The sequence below is a fragment of the Sycon ciliatum genome, chromosome 2 (genome assembly GCF_964019385.1).
Source record: "Sycon ciliatum chromosome 2, ocSycCili1.1, whole genome shotgun sequence".
NCBI lineage: Eukaryota > Metazoa > Porifera > Calcarea > Leucosolenida > Sycettidae > Sycon > Sycon ciliatum.
In genome coordinates, this window is record NC_088644.1 from 48647189 (window position 1) to 48667335 (window position 20147).

Sequence of the window (20147 nt, forward strand, 5' to 3'; positions counted from 1 at the left end):
ACCCAGAGTGAATTTGACGTGCACTCTAAAACGTGTCCGGTTTGGAGCCACCTCTGATTTGAACTTTTTTGAAGCGAAAAATTGGGCAACTTGGAGGCAATGGGTCAACACAAAGGAGTGGCTCAGTTCGATTGACTCTGGCCCCAGAGCAAACTTCAACATGCCAGTTTCCTTCCACAAACATATTTCGAGTGAAAAATCAACGCTGATGATCGGTTTGGGTCTATACAAATTTGGCTGTCAAAACGTCCCGGTATCGAGCCGTCCCCTCTACACCGACATGATGTGCAGTTTGCACTACTAGTACTCAGTAACTTAGTACTAGTACAAGTAGTAGGTCTACCCCGACTACTAATGAGTAGCTCCCTGCGTGATTAAATTTTGCACCCTGTTTCGCTCACAGCTATCACGGCCGTGCCCTCGAGACGGGCACGCTGTCCCACATGTCAAACCAGAAAATGGGGTCAAGTCCGAAATCGAATAGACCGATCCCCTTATTATTGTCTGGGTTCGAGCAAGGGGGCAACTCCGCAGTCGCGTGGGATCCTGCTGCACACACGCGACCAACCTCACCTCGGCCGTGCGCGACTTCTCGCATGCGAAGTGCAGAGCACGCGAAATCTACATGCAGTGCAAGCCTGTCTACAAAAAATGTCACAAGGACTTTTGATTTGAGCTGTTTTGTTTTTGTTCAGACGTCTTCCTTTTTACGACTTCAGGATGCCTTCTCAGGATCATTGCTGCGTTCCTCACTGTCAGAACAGGAGGACGATGCAAACAAGTCATTTCACTCCTTTCCTCGTGTGGAGCCACAGCGGCCTGGAGCAGCGGATCCAGGCTATGCCCCGTGAGGAAGGGCGTAGTTTTAGGGTCACTCTGAATAGTTGCAGCGATCATTTCGATCCCGAAATCGAAATCGTTTTGCCCAGCTCTACAAGGGCAGGATGAGTCCAGGAACCCGAACAGCTGTCCTACGGTACCAGGTTTGCTTTTCGCAAGAGAGTGGAGTCTGGACGCCCTGCTCCCCATGCTCGCAAAACAGTATTTGCTGAGCCTAGTGCAGTTCGGTCATGGAAGTGCAGCGTCTGCATCACGAGCTCCCCATGCTCCCAAACCAGTATTTTGCTGAGAGGCAACGGTACTTTGAGTTGGAAAGGAAGCTGGCTTAGTGCAGTTTGGTCCTGTAATGGAAGTGCAGCATCTGCATCAGGAGCTGGCAGCAAGTAGAGCTCGTGTACAGAGTCTCGTGGAGCAGTTGGACGATGTGAGGACTGGGGTGAAGAAAGCCGAAAAACAGCTTACGTACAGTAACATAAAGAAAGACTCTGAGCCGCTCCAGTTTCTGACTGGTTTGCCTTCAGGTGTTTGGACTGCTCTGTGGGACTCCTTTGAGCCTAGCCGAGAAAATGTACTGCGCCGCGCCAGATCTGCGAAGACGGAAACTGAGGGACGGCGGATACAGTTGGAGGTGGCCGTAAATCGCCAATGAGCATGTAATGGAGGATCAGCTGCTATTGGCATTGATGTGTCTAAGCCTGGGCCGAATGGAACAGAAGCTGGCATGCGTGGCACAAGTTAATCATCCGTTTCACGGTATATAGCTAGCTGAGCTGGAAAGATGTCTTGTTCCTCCGTTTGGGCATGATCCCCATTTGGGCGAGCTGGCGAGATGTTCAGTCATCGATGCCATGCACCGCAAGATATTCTGCATTGTGGATGAAACAGTTCTATTTTGCCATGCACTTAGGGTTCTCGCACCGGCACGGCACAACAAGACCCAACAGATCCTTGCGCTCGTATTTTCTCCCATGGTAACATTGCTGATCACAACACCCAGTAGCCAGTCGCAGATGCAACCAAATCAACCAGGTTCTCTTACTCTTTTTTTCCAATACTGAAACCAAGGTATACCAATATTTGCATCGAATGCAGTGATGATTTCAATACTGTCCACCAGTACAACGCATTACCAGACTGGCATATAATCATGATAATATTATCCATTTCGCAATCACTGTCATTGCTTTCTTAGATCTCCAATCATCAATATCGGACCATAAACCGTCTATCATCTTATATTATATCATCATTAATATCCTGCTACTATCCTCCTCTAACGATGAGCTCGAAGAAACGAAACAGCTGTCTTGAGGCGTAAACAATATCTGTCAACGGAAGTGTCCTTGCTGTGCTGGTGTGTTTATGCTTCGTGCATTAGTTCGGCCAAGAGCGCATGGTGGTGGCGGGTTGAAGATGTAGTACAGCGGAGTATGACCGAAAGCTCTGTCACAATGTATTTTATTAGGAAGGTATAGAAACAGAAAAAAACTGTATCTTGATCTTGGGCGTAAACAGCCCGTCTCACATTAAATATACTAGAAAATAGTTCACTCTGAACATGCAGTCTTCCTAAGAGAGAGAGAGAGAGGGGGGGGGGGGGGGTATATTCATACTCAAAGGTTCGAAAGAACCGCACACACACTTTGTTGCAGACAGCGGCAAGCTTTGGCCATCGTACTTCGAAGAGGGAGCAATCCACTGCGCTACGCTTGCGATTAACAGCAAGCTTCGATCTTTCAAAGGTACGACTCATCACTGGCTCTGGGGTAATGTTCCTGGAACAAATGCCCCATTGCCGACTGCGGGCCAGGGAGCACGCAATCTGCCTTCCTGGGCGAGAAGTGTTCCAGCACAAGAAGCAGCACGAATACATGCTTACAAAGACCACCATCACCACCAGCCGGCACACAGCACTTCAAACACCATCCACTCCTTCCATGTGTTTGCACTGTCCTCCTCTAGCTCTTCACGCTCAACAAATACCACGCACTGCTCATCGTTTTTTTTTTATGCTTCCTCTGGGTTGGCTAGCCCTTCGACTTGACAAAACAGCGATCACCACTGCTATCGTCACCTCATAGCAGTCGCTTCCACCAGTGGCTTTTCCTGTCTTTGCAAGGTGTCCAAGGATGGCTGCTGTTGTCACTACAGGCAAATCAGAAGTACTTTAGTGGCTGATGTCCAACCAGATCGTTGGAAAATCGATTTTTCCACTTCAGGGCTGCTGATCGCGATCGCGACTTGGTGACTTCGCAGCACCACGGTTACCTTCATAGAAGATGGCTCTGGAGAGGAAAAGGCAGACCAGAAAAAGGTTACTATTATCTTCAGCACCGATCTCAAGGAGAAAGAAATACGGTCTGCTGTAGCCTAGGCACAAAATAAATCTCACAACACGATTCGCGATTCGAATAATACCAACAACAAAAAAACTCACCTCTGGAGTAACTCCTGTTTGTGGCCCGAGATCGTTCTCTCCCGCGCCTTGAAAAAATCCTGCAGCTGCATCACAGTCCATGTCTCTCTCGAAGACTCTGCTCCTACCAGCAGGAGGTTCAGCACCGCTCGAAGCCATCGCAAACCACTTGAACTAAACAGAAGACATTCCAAAACAAACCTGAAACACACTGTCAAAGATGCTGTCACGTTCAAAAACTAGCTCGATCGCGAGTGAGGTTGCCCCCGTGCTCGAACCCAGTATAATAAGGGGATCGGTCTATTATTTCAAAATGAGCAGCGCTGTGATCTTTCCTTGTCCTCAGTCGTCAAGTAAGTTGCTTTCGCTCCCCTGTTTCGTTGTTCTGTACTTGTAGCAACACATCAACGAGTAGATCTCCCCCAGCACATTGGGTTATGTTTGCCTATATGCAATGCGCGGAGAATGGTTCTATAGATCGTAGAATGAAAGAAACATTTTGAGCCAAAAAAATTGCCAGAGGAGCCTTTTTGTAAGCAACATTTCAGACAATTTTGTAGTAATGGAGCTGGGCCGGATTCTCGTAACGACTACGGGCATACTGCTGCTGGCGTTGCTGCAGGGATGTTGTAGTGCTGTCCAAGATCCGGAAACCTGCGACTATGACCAGCCATCAGTGTGCGACGATAACAACGCCTGCACGTTTGACTGGTGCGACGCCGTGGACCGATTATGTCACCATGACGTCATTCCGTGCGATAAGTGCGGCCATAACGAGGCAGTTGATTACGTCATGGTGATGGCGAACAGGCGTAGCTGTACAGTGAACATGACACGGTTACGGGTTGCCGAGCTCTCATACAAGAGACTAGTGGCGATGACGCGGCAAGCAAATGTCTCGTTCAGAGTTTCCGCCGTGGCCGTTTCGGAATCCATCTTTCCCGAAAAGGAGAGATTCATGACATTGCTCACTCGAGGGTTCACGCGGGAATCCAGCGTCCTAGACGCATACTTCAGTGAAGCACCGTTAGAGCACGAGGCGTTCAAAGCGAAGTCGACTCAGCCTGCCGGTTCAGGCCGGGTATCAGAAGAAATGTTCACGGTCGCACAGGTATTGCAAGGACGTGACCCCACCGTTCTGACTGCCACCGACGGTAGCATCAACCTTGCCATCGCCCGTAAGGGAGGCTTGGCGTTCCGTCCCTTTGCCCGCACCCACATCATGCTGTTCTCGGGTCTGTGTGCTGACACCGAAGACACCAGCAACGAAGAAGAGCTGGCGGCGCAGGAGGATGCGGACTTGCTGGGGAAATGGATGGACGAAGTGGTGGACCTCGCCAAGTCGCACGCGAACCCCATCTCCGTGTCTAGCTACCTACCCGGCGACGACGCACTGCGACGTGAGACACTCGGCGAGCCGCGGCTGGACGCATCGTACGGCGATGGACGAGGCTTCAGCCGCTCCGTGACACTGCAGAGTCTCATAGACGCGGGCCAAGTAGAGGCTAGCTCCTTGCAAGCGTATGCACTGGCTGCCGGCCTCGACTTCCGCGTGTTTGACTACCACAACGCCAGCAGCCACGGCAAGCATGCGTACGCCGGCCTGTTTCAGGCGAGCGGTGGCGACGGCATTGTCACATGCACACGTTGCAAGATGTACGGATGTGACCAGGAGACTGGATGTGTGTCCAGCAAGCGTCAGTGCGCTGACGGAGAGTTCTGCTCTCCTCTCGTCGGCTGCATGCCGGAGATACTGCCGCCGCGGGCCCTGGACATGCAGCTCCTCACGCATTCACAGTCGTACGCAGGCAATATCGTCATCCCAGAGTCGACACTGAGCGTTCACACTCAGCAAGCCGGTAAGGATCAACCTCACGACATTAACAATGACTCTGGTTCTAGTACAGGTATAAGAGACGCACATCAAGGCCATTCATCAGCCTCGGAAAGTGATCCTCGCGCAGCAGTAACGGACACGGCCGGCAATCAACACGATGCTCCTATAGCTCAATCAACACCCGACGGGGTGCCACCTTCGAAACCAAGTCCACGAGGTCAAGTCGAGGATGGTACAAACGAGCGTGACCCAGATGATGGCCGTCACCGCCAAAGCAGCAACACTACCACTACTACCACAGGTCACCAAGCGTCTTGTATATCGCGGGCACAGTGGCGCGATCGCCTCAACCCGATCGCCGTGGACGTACGCCAATGGTCACCGGAACGCACCTTCACCAATGACCTCATCGCCGCCGGACGGCCGGTAATATTGCGCAACACAATGGCCGCCCAGTGGCCGGCGCTGACACGCTGGACGGAAGCGTTCCTGCGGCGCGCCCTCAACGACACCCTGCTCAACGTCAAGCAGACACGTGGACACACGGTCACGTTCGATCCGGACCTCAAGGCACCGATGTCGGCGCTCAAATCGATCAACCTCACGCGACCGTACTCTGTTACGAATATGTCCCGCGATGACTTCTTCAACGCGTTGAACAGCGCGAGCAACGAGGAAGACACGGCGATCAGCAGTGGAGAGTATTATTTCACGGACCTACCACAGCGTCTACAGCAAGACCTGACCGAGTCACACCTGATGTTTGCCAGTAGCGACGACTTCAAGTTACGCCGTCATTTCCTCTGGCTGTCTTCGGCAGGCATGGTCACGCACTCTCATTTCGATCAAGACTACAATTTCTTTGTTCAGCTGAGCGGCCATAAGACGTTTACGCTGTGGATGCCGGAAGACTTTGGTCTGATGTACATGTACCCGCGCCTGCACCCAATGTGGCATAAATCCCAGGTAAACTGCAATGGTGGACTAGTTGTGTGTGAGTGTGGGGGGGGGGGGGGGGAGTGTATGCGTGTCTGTTTGATCGGTGAAGAATATTTCGACCGTGTATCCCTCTAAAAGGTGGACTAGCTGTGTCTCTGTCATGTTATAGCCCATCTGGCACTGCTGTCGTCTCTTCCTCTCATTCTCACGCCCACCTACTCTCTCTCTCTCTCTCACTCACTCTCTCTCTCTCTATTTCTCTCTTTCTCTCTCTCTCTTTCTCTCTCTCTCTCTCTCTCTCTCCAGGTTGACCCAGGCTCACCGGACAATGGCCGCCATCCACTGTTCTCTCGTGCCCAGGCCTACGTGGCATGTTTGTCGCCTGGTGACTTGCTGTACGTACCTCCGTACGTGTGGCATCACGTCGTCTCGGAGACACGCTCCATCTCCGTGTCTACCTACTCTCATGATCAGCTGGTCAGTGTGACTGTTAACTGAAAACTGTAAACAGTTTTAACTGATTTCTTTGATGTGAAAACAGGAGACAAGAGGCGGTTTCTGTTGTAACTTTTTTTACAGCGGAATGAAACTGTTTAAAAACTGTTTCATGCACGGATTGATCATCACTGAGCGCATGGAATGTATGCTGTCTGGAGGTCGCTCAGCGCATGAACCTTTTCAGTTGCAGCAGAGACCGCCTCTCATCTCCACTGTGGGCGTGTGTGCATGCATAAGTGCGTGCGTGCGTACTGCTCTGCACTCTGGCAATGGTAGTTGTCGAGACTCAAGACTGTTAGTTGACTATCAAATTCGAATGGCCGAATGCTGGTCCTGACCATATCTTACTATGACGACCTGCCATTAAGCAGATCAACAGCCGTGCTTTGTGTGGTATCAGAGCATATCCTATAACCACTGTTTCAACCTTCAGAGCATGTCCTATAACCACTGTTTCAATCTTCTACCAAACATGCAATGTACACTCATACGTCGGTTATCCAGACACCGAAGTTACGGGCACTTCGGTCTACTGGGCACTCTTTGGGCGAGTTTCAGTGGAGATATTATCACTCTTTTCAAGTCTTTTGTCACTTTTTGTGGAAATAGTGACGGCATACGCCATATCTATGGCCTTTCCCCATCGAAATGTGTGTGTTTCGGAGTTACGGACATTTCAAAGTTACGGGCAGTGCCAGGTCTCAGATCGCCCGGATAAACAAGGTATGAGTGTATATAATTCCTGTAGTGAAGAGCACGTAGAAACCAAAGGTTACAGATCACCTACGGGGCTGCCAAACCGTCCGATTTTTTGAAGGCTCTTCCGAAAACCGGTTCGAAAAAGGACATGTACTGAATTGTGATCTTCTTTGTTCGTATCTTGGTGTTTGTCCTGTCCAGGTCCGCAAGCACATGAACGCTATCTACAAACACGATCATAAGTTTGACCTGCTGGCCAAGCAGCGGGGCAAGATGTTCGTCCTCCGAATGTTCCTGGACATCATGGTGCACAACCTGTATGGCAAGGGAGAGACTGCGCCGTTTTTCAGTCGCCTACTCGGCACACGCTACCAAGGCATGGAGAAGGTAGCTTCTCTTCGTTTGGTCTTGCGCGTTGCGTGTGTGATTCTTTTAAAAGTATATAAGACATTGAGTCTGTGGGGATTGCCCTATCAAAATATGAATAAATAATAATAATACGAAGTAGTGGTTGCGACTTCGGCGATGATTTGTAAGAAAGGGTTTGCTCCCCACACCGGAGCTCGCGCTATTCCGCCGACTGTACTTGACACTTGACTGACTCACGACTGCCATCCAGAGCACACGAGAAGTCCATCGAACCTTTGACTCGGCAAACCTGCAAGAAAGCACCACTCCCTGCTCAATACACAGTGTTTCGGGGAATTCACCCCTCATCAGTTGAGCGAGGTGTTTGTCGCACTTGAAACGGAGCGTCTCTGTAAGTTTGTATCCCTGGTGATGTTTGTGCCTGGAGAGCACTATATAAGTGGTGCTCTTCAGGCACAATCTTCCTCAGCCTACTCAAGCTCAACTGGTGCTTTCTTGCAGGTTTGCCGAGTCGAAGGTTCGATGGACTTCTCGTGTGCTCTGGATGGCAGTCGTGAGTCAGTCAAGTGTCAAGTAAATTCGGCGGAATAGCGCGAGCTCCGGTGTGGGGAGCAAACCCTTTCTTACAAATAATAATAATAATAATAATATAACATGTAGAAGAGAAAAGGACATATGGATACGAGTTAAGAGTAACTCTCCATCACTGTAACATGATACTATATACAGTCAGAAAGTGCAATAACTAGGCACAAAACTGACAGAGTACTGAAACATTCGACGTCCTGACACCTAGCTTCAACACATCTCCGTAGCGCTAACCGACAGCCTTCCAACTTGGAAGGTTCAAGGTTATGGAAAGACCAAAGAGGGGAAGGCAAGCGCAACGAAAACGAGCAAAAGCTACAGTCCCAACGGAACAAAGAATGTCGATTGTTACTGGACGATGACGAGACCAGTAAGATATTTGACAAAGCGGTCTAACTACAATTCGAAGCAGCAAAGCAGCACACCACCCAACTTGGGTCGGTCATAAATATCAAAGATAAGTTAAGAAAACTTTGAACCTTGAACCTTCCAAGTTGGAAGGCTGTCGGTTAGCGCTACGGAGATGTGTTGAAGCTAGGTGTCAGGACGTCGAATGTTTCAGTACTCTGTCAGTTTTGTGCCTAGTTATTGCACTTTCTGACTGTATATAGTATCATGTTACAGTGATGGAGAGTTACTCTTAACTCGTATCCATATGTCCTTTTCTCTTCTACATTTATTTATGGCTCAACATCCGAGTTTCAAATATAACATGTGCTTGATATAACCCATCACCAAGCGGTGTGTGCACACGTGCGTCGAATTCTACGCGCCCAAGTGGGAAACGTCACATGATCGTGACTCAGTCGAAACTAACTCTAACTCAAAGGTGGAAATATCCAGGTCGAAGAGTTCGAGCTAAAATACGAAAATAATTTTATTATAATATACATTTGTACCTGTACATGTAGGGAAAAGTAATTTTTTTGCTGATATCGACAACAAATGCATGGTGCATGGAAAATTGTGAAAAACACGTGTTTCTCTCTATATTCTGTTCTTGGTTTCTACTGTATAAGCTGTTCCCCATTCGTCGTGATCACCCTCGCCTGTGTCGCGGTAGCAAGGGACGCGGTAAGATGCCCACCGCCCAGCATGTCTACGGCTACGCCACGTTTGATGCCAAGGTCGTCTCCAAGCACTTCATGAAACTGCCCAGCGTCGTGCGGGACATCCTGTTCTTAGGTGAGTGATGTACTGGTGCATTCTCTGCCTACAGTACTGATGGGCGGCGGAGAACGTAGCGCCGCAGAACGACCAGGCTAGAATTTCATCAAGCACAGCCTACCAATGTATACACGGTAACTCAACTGCCCATCGACTGTAATAATTATATGAAAATAGGAATGGTCTAGGCTAGGAGGCTGACCCCGTTCTTCGGCGACCGACAGTACTGCAAAGCTCTGTTGTCAAGTCACTCAAACCATTTCCAGCTCCTACTAAACGGAGTGAACGGTCACGCCATTGGCAGTGGCGCCGTGAGCTTCGGGTCTGGACGTACAGGAGTTTGAGTATGATGCTCCCTCGCCTCTGGGCTGGGCATTCCTTGTTTGTTTCACAGTTACCTGCCATAGTGGAAAGCTCGCTGTGTGTCCCGCAGTTTGAGCACTCCGACTTTGATGCTTTTAAGCCAATTTAAAAATGCTTGTTGTTCCCTACCCTAGTGTGCAATACGATCAGTCAGCCAGCCACTCTGAGCTCTGCCGGTGAGGCACATCTAGCTAGCTGTCCGGAGGTTGAACTTTGCCACACGCGAACCCTGCACTGATTTCACTCTCTACAAAGTGTATGTAATGATTTCATTCCAGCAACCTCTGTACTGGAGAGGCAGTGCAGAGTAGGTTCGTTGCTTTCCACGGAGAAAGGGTGCGGGAAAACTGGAAATGGCCAGGAAAATTCGTTCATTGGGAGCTTCTGGCAATCTGCAAAAGCAGGAACTTCAAATTTTTGGAGTAAATGTTCTTCAATTCGGACTTGTTTGTTTGACAAGCACACTGCCTTCTTTTTGTGTGTGTGTGCGTGTGTGTGTGTGTGTGTGTGTGTGTGTGTGTGTGCGCGCGCACACTTGTGTGTGTGTGTCTGCATGTGTGTGTGTGTGTGCGTGCGCGCGTATGTGTGTGTGTGTGTGCGCACGTGCGCACGTGTGTGTACGTGTGTGCATGCATGTGTATGTATATTCATGTGTCGGTGCTCACCCTTATCTAGACTACGTCGAGGAGATCTCGGCGCAGGTGGTGGGCATTGAGGATGTGTACGCATTCTTCCGTTATTGCTTTCATGAACCAGTGGAGTACTACGTGACAGAGCCTGATGGTGCGGAACACGACTTGTGGGATCATGGCGTGGAGGACGACGCAAACCCAGAGGACTAGTAGGGCAGCAATGGAAAGGCAGTCTTGCCCTCTTCCACCTCCATTGTCAGCAGCGAGAGCAGCAACACTGTCCCATAGCCTCAACGGTGCTGCGATGCAATTGAACAAGAGACGAGCACAGTCCATGCCGATGGATGATCTGGATGCGCATTGCCAGGACGTCGTTCATCACGTGATTATTTGTCTAGCTAATGGCTACAAATGTGTTTGCGTACACCATCATGGAAACATTTGAGTGTGGTGGTTAAAGTAAGAGTCTTGAGTATCGCGGCTTCAACGGCTATTATATTATTGTAGGGAGGTATTTTGAACAAGTTGAGTTATTCCGGTTATTGGATGGGACCTGTACAGAATTCCGCTATCTTTTCCCCAGCACGCTTTTTTCATTTGTTTTTTTTCTATTTATACGTTGTGCCGTTCCTTGAGCATGCTCACTGTTGCGGGCAATGGTGGTGCATCTGGCAACGTGAAATTAAACTTAATGCTAGATTTGCTCTCGCGTGGAAGAAGGTTGGAGGGTATGTCATGCTGGCTTGCTGTCCCTGCAATGGGACACAGTGTATGTCATGTTATGTTACCTTTGTTACAACTCTCGTCATGGTGCGCAAGCTCGCAATAACGCCGACACCACAGGCCGGCGTCGTTGGCTTGCCTCACCAGCACAGGTTCCTTCTAAGTTTTTGGAGCCCCTACTCTTCCCATTGTTGTGTTGTCCTGCTAATTATCTCCCCCCCCCCCCCCTTCTTACGAGTAGATCGTGTCTTCAGGGGGGAAACAGTCACCTTGAGAACAACCACCCTCGGTCATGCATGAGATAAGACTTAGTGTCGTTGATTCGCGGGTTGTCGTTAGTTGTGAGGTCGAGAGTATGCAGTTAAGTGACCGCTAGGTCTGAAGATTGTGTCGTTATGAATCGTGAGTCGTTTTTATACCAGAGGTCGTTATCATGAGGTTTGCTGTACTGTGACAAATTCGGGAGTTGAATTTAATACTGTAAAACAGGCTATTTTCGGTGTAACTTTAATTTCAGTAGAAATACCAGGCACCTAAATTTAGATTACACCTAAATGACACAATAGTGTGTTCTGTATGTGGGGGAATGCCTGTCACCGAATTCTAAGCTACACCTGAAACCCATCAGGTCCCTGACACCGAAACCTTAAAATACACCTAAAATTACATGCTTTACAGTATTATTTTAATGGCGGCTTTCCAGGACGGAGCGTGCCACTACTTCACTGTACATAAACCGAAGCACGGAGGCCGAATCGCGGAAAATCTTGACGAGATCAGGGTTTACACACTTTCATCTCGTTTATAAATGAAGGATTAAAAAAACCCAAGATCTTACAGAAGTGACGGAAAAGAATGAAAAATATGGTGCTTTTCTTGGGCTAAAAAGAATCGAATGATTGATCAGGTGTGGCACAAACAAACAACGAAATGGAAAAGAAGCTGCAATATAGCAGGACTTGAATTTGGAGAAAGTCTTTTCAAAAAGGGGAGGGGTCTCCTAGGAACGCATCCACCGCTGTGCTGTCTCCAGGACACCATGACGACTCGCGTCCGCCGAAACTGGCACACTGGCAGTCGCCATGGCCACCTGTCCACCAATGGTGGTGGTTGCCTTGACGACGATCGCGTCGGCGATGCCGTCCAGCTCGTGACCGGACGGGAAGACACGCGTGACGCGGTTGCCCTCGGCGTCCACCTGGAGCATGGTGTCGCGCGCACGACCGCTGCCCGCGCGGTGCTCCGTGACGCGTACAAACACACGCGCAAGGCCGTGATAGGCGCTGCGCCAGCTGGCCTGATTGGGCTCGTGGCAGCGCGGGTCTCCGTTACCGACGGCGACCACTCGGCCGGGACCGGAGGCGACGGAGAACGTGACGTTGTGCGCCGCGCCGGGCACCACTTGACCGCGACTGTCCACGATCTGCGCACTCAGCATGGCCGTGTCGAAGCCGTCCAGTACGAGAGAGCTACCGGTGCCGGTCGCCGCTGACGGCGCGTCCACACTGAGTAGTAATTTAACCGGAGGGCCGGGAGTCATGACAGTGTGACTGGTGACAACCTTGCCCGTGCCGTCCAGCCCCACCGCCGTCAGATTACCGTCTGTGTACTGGACGTTGTTCCACTTGGCGTAGCCGATCCAGACGACGGTGGACTTGCCCTGCGACGCGCCGTTCACGAAGAGCTCTGCCTGCGGGGCGTTTGTGTGCGCCTGTATGGTACGCTTGCTGCCACCGACATCCGGCTGCCAGTGCTGCACGATGTGTATGGTGTATGCATCGTTATTGCCACTGACAGAGACCAGATCCAGCGCACTCTCATCATCATCAATATTATCACTGGGGTTAAGTTGCCACTGCCGCTGCGTCCGCTGCTGCTGCTGCTCGTGCAGCGGCTGCATTGGATGACGTAATGCGATTGGGCGATGAGGTCGATCGGCAGGCGACGACGACATATTGACCGGGCTCAGCAGCCACCAGGACTTGTAGTACCACGCCGCGGCCTTGGGGAAACCGGCCAGGTCTATGGCACCGAACGAGCTGGAACGATGCGGCCAGCCAAACGCCGGTTCGCCGTAGTAGTCGAACAGCGTCCAGACGAGCAGGCCGGAGACGAACTTACGCGACATCTCCACACCCGTTTGTCCCTCCAGGCAGTCCCCGTTGAAGTTGCTAAGCAACTCGGCGCTGCCATTGCCCACGTCCTCTCCCCGCTGCGTGGTGCACGAACAACACTCGGATCCGATCACCGGACGGTCCGGGTGGTCCTTGTGGAAGCTGTCGAATCGCTGGCCGCCCTGATGCGAGAAGCCTTGCACCTCAATGACGTCGCTAAGCTTACCCGGTCCGTAGTCGAACATGTTGCCAGTGACGGGCCGCGTCGTGTCCTCTTCCTTGGAGACGGCACGGAAGATGGCGCCCACGGCCGCGTTCTGGCTCTCGCACCCGGCCTCGTTGCAGAACGACCAGCACATGACGCTCGGGTGGTGGCGGTCGCGCTTCACCATGCTCCGCTGGTTGTCGACGTCGTACGTCGTGTTGTAGAAGTCACGGTTCTCGTCCCACACCACGATGCCGACGCGGTCCAGAATGTCCAGCAGGGCTGGGACCGGAGGGTTATGAGACATTCGCCAGCTGTTGCCGCCGACAGCCTTCATGGTCTGCGCCCGGTAGAGGTTGATTCGCTCCGGCACGGCCACGCCGACTCCGGCAAAGTCGTTGTGATCGCAGAAGCCACGCCACTTGTACGCCTGCCCGTTCAGGTAGAAGCCGGAGTCGGACGTCCACTTCGCCTGCCGGAATCCGATCGTCTGTTCTACGTTGTCCAGCGTGGCACCGTCCGTGCCTAGAATGGCAACCTGCAGTTTGTACATGTACGTGCGCTGCGCACTCCACAGCTGCGTCTTTCCGAGCGTCAAGTTTGCCACGGCAACCTTGACACCCGTCCTCGCCGGCAAATCACTGGACGTGGCCATGGAATTCGACGTGACTAGTTTGCCTGCTTCGTCCCAAAGCGCCACGTTGATTGTGTACCTCGCACCGACGAGCGTTTCTGCTGCGTCATTGACGATTTCTACGACGGGTGCCACACTCGCAGCGGATGCGAACAGCCCCTGGGCGGGGTCGGACGCATCGTTCCAGGATATGTCGCCGGTGACGCCCGTCATCGGGTTAAGGCCGTGCGTGACGATGTGCACCTGCGTCGGCGTTCTCACCAGGTAGGCATGGCGATAGATGCCGCCGCCCTCGTACCACCAGCCGGAGCCGCCCGACGCGCTCGCCACCACGGCAACCACGTTCTCGTTCTCCGTGCCGTTCCCGTACAGCAGGCTGGAGATGTTATCGAGACGGACGGAGAAGCTAGTGTAGCCACCACGGTGAATCGGCAATGCAAACTCGCCGTTAAGATAGACCGTGGTCATGTGGAACACGCCCTCAAAGTAAAGCCAGATGCTGCTGTTCGTAGACTTCCACTCCGCCGGCACGTTGAAGTGCTTGCGATACCAGGTGCGGTTGTACGGCAGGTAGCCATGGCTACGCGTGGCGTTCTGGCTGTACGCGCCGCCGATGATGGCGTCGTGAGGCACGTCCACCAGCTGCCATTGGCCGTCGTCATAGCTACGCGACGTCGGCCCGGACTGCGCCGGCGGCGGGTTGATGGTCGTGTTGCGCGCGCCGCTCTGCCACGCCTTATTTGGACTGCACGACTCGCTGGTGCCCACCCAGCACGCCATGGCTGGGTTGTCGGGCTGGCCACCCCACTGCCAGATAGCGCAGCCCACGGTATCACAGCACGATGCTTTGCAACTCTCCAGCGTTTTAGCGCTTGTAGCGAACAGTCCCAAACACTGGTATCCGGTAAGGTTCTTCGGGAAAGTGCAGTTACTGTCCGGGTCAATGCCTGGGTCACCCAGGTGAAATCGCCAGCCGAAGTCGAAGCTCACCTCCTCGCGGCCACCCTTTTTCACCGGCGGCGGCGTGGTCGGGTGTGGTGGCCCGTCGCTATTCATACTGTCCACACTAGTACTATCGGGCTTGGAAAAGTGGGCGGCGTAACCCTGCTCCACTACGAGTGCTGCCACAGCTAGCCACAGCAGCAGCGTGGGCAGCCCAGGTCCGCGCTGCCAAACCATTGTAGACGACGATCAATCAACAGCTCGCCTGGATGTGTGCGAGGTTCGTAATCAGTCAGTCAAGCGAACCGATAGGCAGTAATCTTCTGCGACGTTTTCACTGCACCTTTTACGTTCTCGCTAGTCGGAAAAGAAGTTCAAGTGAAGATAGCCGAACATGCCGTGTAGTGTTTACCAGTGAAGATTTGCCAGTGGTTGCTGTCTCGGGAAGAGTTTGCAAGACGCGTTTTCGCTCTATCTGTTTCGAGCGACGAGCAGCGTTTCTGCCACTTTTTCGTCGGCTGAGGATCACGTGAAACTTCACGTACACCTGTAGCTAGCTGTGACAGTGTCCGTTTTCCTCTGATTTTGCACCACGATTTTTTTATAGCGAAGGAACACCATGATGTACAACGATTATGATTGTAATTTGTAGCAGACACACCGTGACATGTACGGCACATGTCGAATGTAGTATTCTTGTTGCCAATTAGAATAATTGATACAAACCTGTGCCTGCCGCAGACCCACGCTGGACGCTGGACTGCAGACTCCTTTATGGCCGACCGTGACAGGGTTGAGCATCGTGCCAATGTGCAATACTGGCAACATAGACATTATACATGTAGTTATGGACTCAGATGGAGAGCCAAGGTAAAATTTATACAAAAGAGAAAGAACTTGTGGTTCATTGGTCTTTCTCTTTTTTACATGTAGTTATGTTCGCTTATGACTGTAGCCGTGATAGACACGCTGCGATAGACACTGGTCGAAAACGTGCACTCACGAAGTAGATCTACTCTAGCTCTGTAGTCGATCCATCCACACTCTGTCGTCACTACCCGGACTCTGGGTCTACTCTGCTACGGGTAGTGACTAGTCTCTCGGATCGCAGACTCCGCGGTCACATCATGGTCATGACATGGCCTCTCGCTTCTTGACAGTAGCGATGCAGATAGGCCTAGATAGATACAATGCCATGTAGCTATGAACGGAATGTTGACTTGAACAGTTGAAGCCAGTGAAAATCGATCAGTCCCTTTTCAGCGAAAGAAAGTGGAACTGAGTGGAGCCTACTGTACCACTTCGGCACAGCAAAACAAAGCGACAAGTTCGTGCGAGTCTTGTTTAGTGTGAACAAAATCGCTGCCAGGCTGCAGGAAGGCCTCCATTCGCTGGTATAGCGCGTAGTGAGTGGTAAAAGCATAATATATAGGGATGTGCCGTTGTGCCGTGGATGTGTTGAAGGGGTTTATGGTGGCTGTCATTGCGGCTACGCTGCTGGGTCGGTTCGAAGGATCCGCTGGGCAAGCACCTCCACTAGTAGCTGGCGACTGTCGCGCAGCCAATGGCAGCGTTTTCCAGAGCTTCGCCAATGTGATCGATGCCGACGCCCTGGGTGGCCCAGGTAGGTGACTACTAGTACTAGATGTACGAATATACTTGAAGTCCAATTCATTGCTACGAACTGGCTTCTCATCATATTGGGCAGACATTTCCGTTTGATTTCCGATGCTAACAAATGCAACACCGAAAACAATGAGTGTACGTTCATGCACAGACACCACCCGGCATAGGTCAAAGATCAGAGTTGCCCATTGCTACTTGGGCTCATGCCACGGCTTGGTGCATTGTGTGGATCGACGGGGAGGATCTTCATGACCTGCTACTGTGCCGTATTGCATAAATCGCTAGGTTGTGGACATTGAAATCCGTTGAGAGAAGTCAAGCGGACACATGCGCTAGCCGTGAACACAACTGGTTAGGGGTGTGCGGATAATGCTGGAAAAGTTGGCAGATTCTGCTCGAAAAGCAGTGAAATTGGTAGAACCATACAAACTTTATGGTGGGCAATTCCTCGAATTCTGCTCCATTTCTTTATCCACATACCAAACGTGCATGAAAGTTGATGAAACTCACTAGAAAAAGTACCTCTGCCAATTTTTCTGCCGGCATTATCCGCATATGCCTACTACTGGTCCATTTTCACTGTGTCACAGTGTGTGTACGTGCTAAGCAAGTCACACAGTAAGGATGCTGGCCGCGGTCATTCCACTGGGTTTCTATGTCCACACAGAGGCACCTAGAACCACACAGTGACACTATGAATGGTCATTGAGACCGACCCACACACAGGGTGGTTATCCAGAACCTTGGGAGGCAGGGGGAGTGCATACAAAACTGCATACTTACAGCCAATGAACACGGTGCCCAACCAGGGACTGCCTAGTGTTGCACCCTAGATCTGCATGCTCTGGTGGACATTGCGACTTTTCGAGAAATACAGTGGGTGCGTTCGATTCCTATCATGAATGGAATCTCGCCGTTCGGTTTCATGTCATGAGCCCCGAATAGGTTCGGAATCCATTCACCCTATTCGCATGGGGTGATGTGAATAGCCAGGGGCGATTCATGAATGGATTCAACATTGACTTACAGGCATAATTGAACGCACTCAGCGGAACTCTGTAAAGGGATATGCGCCTGTGGGCAGCAGAAATGGGCACAGTGAAACCTGTTGCGGCCGGACCCTGTAGCAAACGGAATCCTGTATTGGCCGGGAAAATTGTCATGCACCAAAGTGCTGTGGATCAAACGTTCATCCGTTGATCAAGCCGAATCCTGTCATATCAGGACAGTTTCCGCTGCACCAAGGACGTCCGGTCAGGGCATGTTTTACTGCATTTCTTATCAGGGTATATATAGGTGAATTCCACTGAAAGGTGTAGCTATGTTGAACTGGGGGGGGGGGGGCTAGGGTCCTGGGACTGAAATTGAATAAAAAATCAGCTTCTAGTTACTGTAAAAGCCATTATTCTAACGAGGCGCATATATAACGATTTCCCAAATTGATTAGTTTATGTGTACCAAAGGTAACGATTCTCTCTCTTTCTCAACGCTCAATAGAACAGTACATGTATAGATTTCTGCATAACGATTTCTATTTTAACGACAGATTTCTCCTCGTTAACTCGTTAGAGTTAGCACTTCGTTATATTAAATGGCTTTTACAGTACATGTACAAACAGCACAAGTCTAGGTCACGAATGCTCTGAATATGAAATGTTTCTATCTCGTTCATTTGTGGCTCTGCTCAGTACTGAACTCATCATCGTTGCTGGACGTTGAGTTTCTGATCTACCAGAACAACACGTATGCATTCCCGTCATGGCTGAAGTTGATCCCTGGCAGCTCCAGTAGCAGTAGCAGTGGTGGCACTAGCCAGCTGACAGCATCATCCGCACCGGATCATGTCATAGTGTACGGCACACCGGCTTACATCGATGGCAACTCCATGCTCAATCTGCAGGTAAAGTCCAAGGCTGTGTGTGGAATGTTGATCAGTGTCATTCTGATCTCAGTATGATAAGTATGATACATGGAAGATGAACCGGGTTATATTTTTGCCACAGTTATGTCCTGTTGGGTAATCTCTCTCTCTCTCTCTCTTTCTCTCTCTCTCTCTCTCTCTCTCTCTCTCTCTCTCTCTCTCTCTCTCTCTCTCTCTCTCTCTCTCTCTCTCTCTCTCTCTCTCTCTCTCTCTCTCTCTCTCTCTCTCTCTCTCTCTCTCTCTCTCTCTCTCTCTCTCTCTCTCTCTCTCTCTCTCTCTCTCTCTCTCTCTCTCTCTCTCTCTCTCTCTCTCTCTCTCTCTCTCTCTATCTCTCTCTCTCTCTCTCTCTTGAGTACTTCCAACACACACATGCAGACCAGGATCGTGCCACTTCGTACGAATCCTGCCCCAGTGCAGGGAAGCCCCGGGATTGCACCCACCCAGTCGATGAGGGGACCCCTACATGGACTGAATTTCAGAATGTTTTGAAGAAGTGTCGCAACACCTCTGCACCGGGTCCTGACAAGATACCTTACATAGTTTGGAAGCTTTGTCCCTCCCTTCAAATCCATTCTTTTCACCATCTTTGGGCGGGTTTGGGAGAGCAAGATCATTCCAAGGCAGTGGCAGGTAGCGTGTATCACACTCCTGGCCAAGGGGGAGGTGTCTGATCATCCTTCGAAATTCCGACCGATTGCTCTAGCAAACACGTCCGGGAAGATCTTTTTCACCTTAGTTGCAAAGCGCCTCTTGAAACATATGCTAGGCAATAAGTTCTTCGATGGTGACAACCAGAAAGGATTTATGCCTGCAAAGGCTGAGTGCTTAGAGCATACATCACTTTGTTATGAGGCGATGCGTGATGCAAAGACGGCAAAACGCCAAATTTGCATTGCGTGGATAGATTTGAAGAATGCATTTGGTTCAGTGCGCCACAATCTGATACAGTATGCTCTAACCCACTACAGCCTTCCTTTGCAATTCAGGAAATTAATTTTTTCCTACTACGACAGTCTTTGCGCTTTCGTCGTACAACCACACACTCCCACCTTTAATTACAACATTGGTGTTTTCCAGGGGTGCCCCTTGTCCCCGGTCCTTTTCAATATTTGTTTCCAGCTTCTGCTGGACTCACTTGCAGCCCCTGAATTAAGTTGCCTCTCCTATGATTTTAAATCTGCCCCTTTGCAAGTGTCCCAAACAGCTTTTGCTGATGACTTAGGCCTCTATAGCAAATCTAGTGCAGGTTGTCAAAAACTCATTGCGGCCAGGGAGGACTTTCTCTCGTGGACCCAATGTATGCAGGCGGCGCCGCACAAATGCAAAAGCAGTGCAGCAAAGCTTGTAGATGGCCGGTACAAACCTTACGATCCCTGCCTGACGATGTCAGGGAGGAAGATCGCTTTCATTGACACTGCAGAGTTCAAGTTCCTGGGGCGAAGGCTGCATGCTGATTGCTCTGAGCAGACCCAGCGGGAAGACATCCGTCAACTCACTGTATCTCTCATGCAAAAAGTAGATGGCTCTTGGCTTCAAGACCACCACAAGCTATGGCTTTACCACCATCTTGTAGTGCCCAAGCTTTCTTGGTCTTTCCAGGTTCTTGAACTCACACAAGGTTTTGTACGTGAACT

General features: G+C 50.9%; 3 protein-coding genes and 1 long non-coding RNA gene across 4 annotated transcripts in view; 2 read left to right on the forward strand and 2 right to left on the reverse strand.

Moving 5' to 3' along the window:
• Nucleotides 1-1870: 1870 nt before the first annotated feature.
• On the reverse strand, nucleotides 1871-3521 carry LOC135810307 (uncharacterized). The gene is made up of 2 exons (XR_010552312.1): nucleotides 3278-3521; nucleotides 1871-3125 (listed from the first exon to the last, which is right to left on the reverse strand). It is a non-coding gene; the product is annotated as an uncharacterized LOC135810307 (long non-coding RNA).
• Nucleotides 3522-3567: 46 nt separating this feature from the next.
• LOC135810308 (uncharacterized) lies at nucleotides 3568-11047 on the forward strand. The gene is made up of 5 exons (XM_065323797.1): nucleotides 3568-6059; nucleotides 6339-6509; nucleotides 7431-7616; nucleotides 9206-9371; nucleotides 10392-11047. The coding sequence occupies exons 1-5, from the start codon at nucleotides 3819-3821 to the stop codon at nucleotides 10556-10558; spliced, it is 2931 nt and encodes a 976-aa protein (XP_065179869.1). The 5' UTR covers nucleotides 3568-3818; the 3' UTR covers nucleotides 10559-11047.
• Nucleotides 11048-12071: 1024 nt separating this feature from the next.
• On the reverse strand, nucleotides 12072-15203 carry LOC135810672 (beta-galactosidase BoGH2A-like). Its single transcript, XM_065324163.1, has one exon. It carries the CDS (start codon nucleotides 15201-15203, stop codon nucleotides 12072-12074), a length of 3132 nt encoding a protein of 1043 aa, XP_065180235.1.
• Nucleotides 15204-16246: 1043 nt separating this feature from the next.
• Nucleotides 16247-20147, forward strand: part of LOC135810309 (uncharacterized) — a 17107-nt gene continuing 13206 nt past the window's right edge. Inside the window, exons 1-2 of the mRNA XM_065323798.1 lie at nucleotides 16247-16590; nucleotides 18281-18492. Of these exons, the coding sequence (XP_065179870.1) occupies nucleotides 16401-16590; nucleotides 18281-18492 (402 nt within the window). The 5' untranslated portion in view covers nucleotides 16247-16400. The remainder of the gene's footprint in view (nucleotides 16591-18280; nucleotides 18493-20147) is intronic.

What these genes read in the sequence shown, in the direction of transcription:
- LOC135810308 (XM_065323797.1), top strand. Translation starts at nt 3,819, where the DNA reads ATGGAGCTGGGCCGGATTCTCGTAACGACTACGGGCATACTGCTGCTG. An exon ending in GCTACCAAGGCATGGAGAAG is followed by an intron (nt 7,617 to 9,205) that starts GTAGCTTCTCTT and finishes CTACTGTATAAG; the next exon opens with CTGTTCCCCATTCGTCGTGA. An exon ending in GCGGGACATCCTGTTCTTAG is followed by an intron (nt 9,372 to 10,391) that starts GTGAGTGATGTA and finishes ACCCTTATCTAG; the next exon opens with ACTACGTCGAGGAGATCTCG.
- LOC135810672 (XM_065324163.1), bottom strand. Translation starts at nt 15,203, where the DNA reads ATGGTTTGGCAGCGCGGACCTGGGCTGCCCACGCTGCTGCTGTGGCTA.